The 3,076-nt window shown below is 37.9% G+C and overlaps 1 protein-coding gene across 6 annotated transcripts in view; it reads left to right on the forward strand.

The window, feature by feature from the left end:
- Nucleotides 1–3,076, forward strand: part of NEDD1 (neural precursor cell expressed, developmentally down-regulated 1) — a 30,150-nt gene that overhangs the window by 10,183 nt on the left and 16,891 nt on the right. For all 6 annotated transcript variants that reach the window (XM_015559992.1, XM_015559993.1, XM_006757629.2 and 3 more), the window contains one exon: nt 2,132–2,361. In XM_015559992.1, coding sequence (XP_015415478.1) covers nt 2,132–2,361 — 230 coding nt within the window. The remainder of the gene's footprint in view (nt 1–2,131; nt 2,362–3,076) is intronic.

The following is a 3,076-nucleotide window of genomic DNA, read 5'->3' on the forward strand; positions in this document are numbered from 1 at the left end:
ACGGGGAAAAAAGAGATATCAAGAGAGAGAGAGAAATATCGATATGAGAGAGACACTTTAATTGGTTGCCTCCCACACGTGCCCCAACTGGGGCTGGGGATTGAACCTGCAACCCAGGTATGTGCCCCTAACAGGGAATTGAACCTGAGAATCCTTGGTGCCTGGACTGACACTCCAACCACTAAACTACACTGAGGAGGGTTGTAAGGAAACTTTTTAAAAAAAATATATGCTATTGAGTTTTTATAGAGAAGAAGGGAGAGGGATAGAGAGAGAAACATTGATGAGAGAGAAACATCGATCAGTTGCCTCCTGCACGCTCCCTACTGGGTATGTGCCCACAACCAAGGTACATGCCCTTGACCGGAATCGGACCTGGGACCCTTGAGTCTGCAGGCGGACACTCTGTCCACTAAGCCAAACCGGTTAGGGCAGGAAACTTTGTATAAAGGAACTAGAGCGGCAGTTCTCAACCTGTGGGTCGCAACCCCTTTGGTGGTCGAATGACCCTTTCACAGAGGTCGCCTAAAACCATCCTGCATATCAGATATTTACATTATGATTCATAAAAGTAGCAACATTACCGTTATGAAGTAGCAACGAAAATAATTTTATGGTTGGGCCACAACATGAGGAACTGTATTTAAAGGGCCAGAAGGTTGAGAACCACTGAGCTAGAGGCTTGATGCACAAAATTTGTGCAAGAGTAGGCCTTCCTTTCCCTGGCTGCTGGCACCGGCTTCCCTCTGGCACCTGGGACCCGGGTTTCCCTCACAGCCCTGGCTTTGTTCAGAAGGTCATCTGGTCTAATTAGCATATTATGCTTTTATTATTATAGATATTAGCCAAATTTTTTCTTCAAGAAAATTAGTCTATAAAATTCTTAATACATTTAAATTCTCAAGTAATCTAATTTTTTACTAACTTTCCATGAAATTCTCCACAGAAATTTCTGTAAGGTGCATCTTCTTCATTCTTACTTTTAATTATAATCACTGTGGCCATAATTATTATTAGATAAAAGATGGGAGTGCCTCATTTTTGAAAAGCAGTTTTTTAAATCATTATATTGAGTAGTATATATTTAATGTTTAAGGAAAATATATTGGATATTTAAAATGCATTGAAAAGTGTATTTTTTTCAAGTTCCATTTGTATTGGGGGAATAAAAGAGATACATATAAATGATAATATGGATGATTGATAAAAAACTTATGGAGATTCAGAACAGTGAGATAGAATTATCTGATTGGGAATAAAATGGGGAATATTAATGGAGGAAGGACTTCAACTGGGTGTGAGACTTAATTAATTGTTTCTTTTATTTTTACTATGATATAAACTGGCCTCCTTGCCAATCACTTGATTCTAACTTTTGTATTAGAGTAAACTCTTTACATGCCTACATTCTAGTTGGAACCATATTGTGTTTTCTTTGTCCTCAACCATTGTCCAACTTTGTGGCTTACGTTGAAAAGATCCTCAATAACATGGGAATGGATTAATACTAAATTTAGAGATAACAAAGATTTTAATAGGCTAATATAGAACTTTGGGGGAGAGATATTATATATCTCCTTAGGTGACCAAAGTCTCTCTCCATGCCTAGTCCAGAGTATTGACTCTTCATCCTTTGTGGTTTAGTTCATTTTTTATTATGCTTTAGTTGTTGAATTTCTAGCACAATCAGATGCTCAGAATCAAACAAATATATAAATATCTAAAATATGTTTTAAATACAAATATTTCTTATTCTCTGCTATGTTTCCTTATACTTATTTGTGATTTGGCTGTGACTGGGCCTTTTATGTAGGGATATTCTAACCCTAATGAATCAATGTATTGTTTTTTTTTTTTCCTATGGAAAAAAAGAGGAGATTGAGTTAGCTGTACTTCAAGTTAGTAATATGACAAATATTCAATTACTAGAATATTGGTAGGTCTTGGGATCATCTTATGTAGCCCACTAAATGATTTTATGGTATTGATTGAAACCTGTTACTCTCTAAACCAGAAAAGTCCTAAATCCTGTGTGAGTTCTGTGTCTGTGGTTGGCTGTTATTTATATAGTTTATATAAAACGTTCTTATGAATGCTTACAATTACATAAGATTTATTCTTCTTTTTATAGCCTATTCGGCACTTGAAGTACTCCTTATTTAAGAAATCGCTGCTGGGCAGTGTTTCGGATAACGGAGTAGTAACTCTTTGGGATGTGAATAGTCAGAGTCCTCACCATAACTTTGATAGTACTCATAAAGCTCCAGCTTCAGGCATCTGCTTTTCTCCTGTCAATGAATTGTTGTTTGTAACCATAGGCTTGGATAAAAGAATCATTCTCTATGACACTTCAAGTAAGAAGTAAGTGTGGCATTTCTTAATTTAGCAACAAATAATTATCTCATTAGAAGATATATTTGTGATTTGTATAGACTTATGATTCATTAATGTTCAGGAGCTCTAAATTTTGTGTACTTGATATCTGGTAAGGTAGATTTTTTTTCTTCTTCCCATGCAGAAAAAATAGATGAGGTGGGTATTCTTTTTTAATTATTATTCTGTTTCCTTTTTTAAAATTTGAATTTACTGGGATGATATCTAATCTAATAAAAGACAAACATGCAAATTGCCCGTCCCTTCGCTATGCCTTAAGCCATGCCCACCAGCCAATCAGAGTGACTATATGCAAATTAACCCAACCAAGATGGCGGCCGGCAGCCACAGAGCTGGAGCGAGCAGGAGGCTTGCTTGCTCCAGTGATGGAGGAAGCCAAGCTTCCCGCCTGCCGCGGCCGGCTCTGAGCTCCACTAAAGGCAACAAAGTTTCAATTATAGAAAATAAATAAACCCCAGATACTTGCTTTCAGCCCGCTGTGGCCACAGAGCTGGAGCGAGCAAGAGGCTAGGTTGCTCCAGTGATGGAGGAAGTCAAGCTTCCCGCCCATCCTAGTCGGCTCTGAGCTCCACTGAAGGCAACAACGTTTCAATTATAGAAGGTAAATAAATCCCAGAATAAAAAAAGAAAAATAAAAAAAGGAGAGGCTGGGAGCTTCCATTGCCTGGGGCTGGGACAGCCC

This window comes from Myotis davidii, unplaced genomic scaffold, assembly GCF_000327345.1.
Source record: "Myotis davidii unplaced genomic scaffold, ASM32734v1 scaffold13, whole genome shotgun sequence".
In the NCBI taxonomy this organism is placed as follows: Eukaryota; Metazoa; Chordata; class Mammalia; order Chiroptera; family Vespertilionidae; genus Myotis; species Myotis davidii.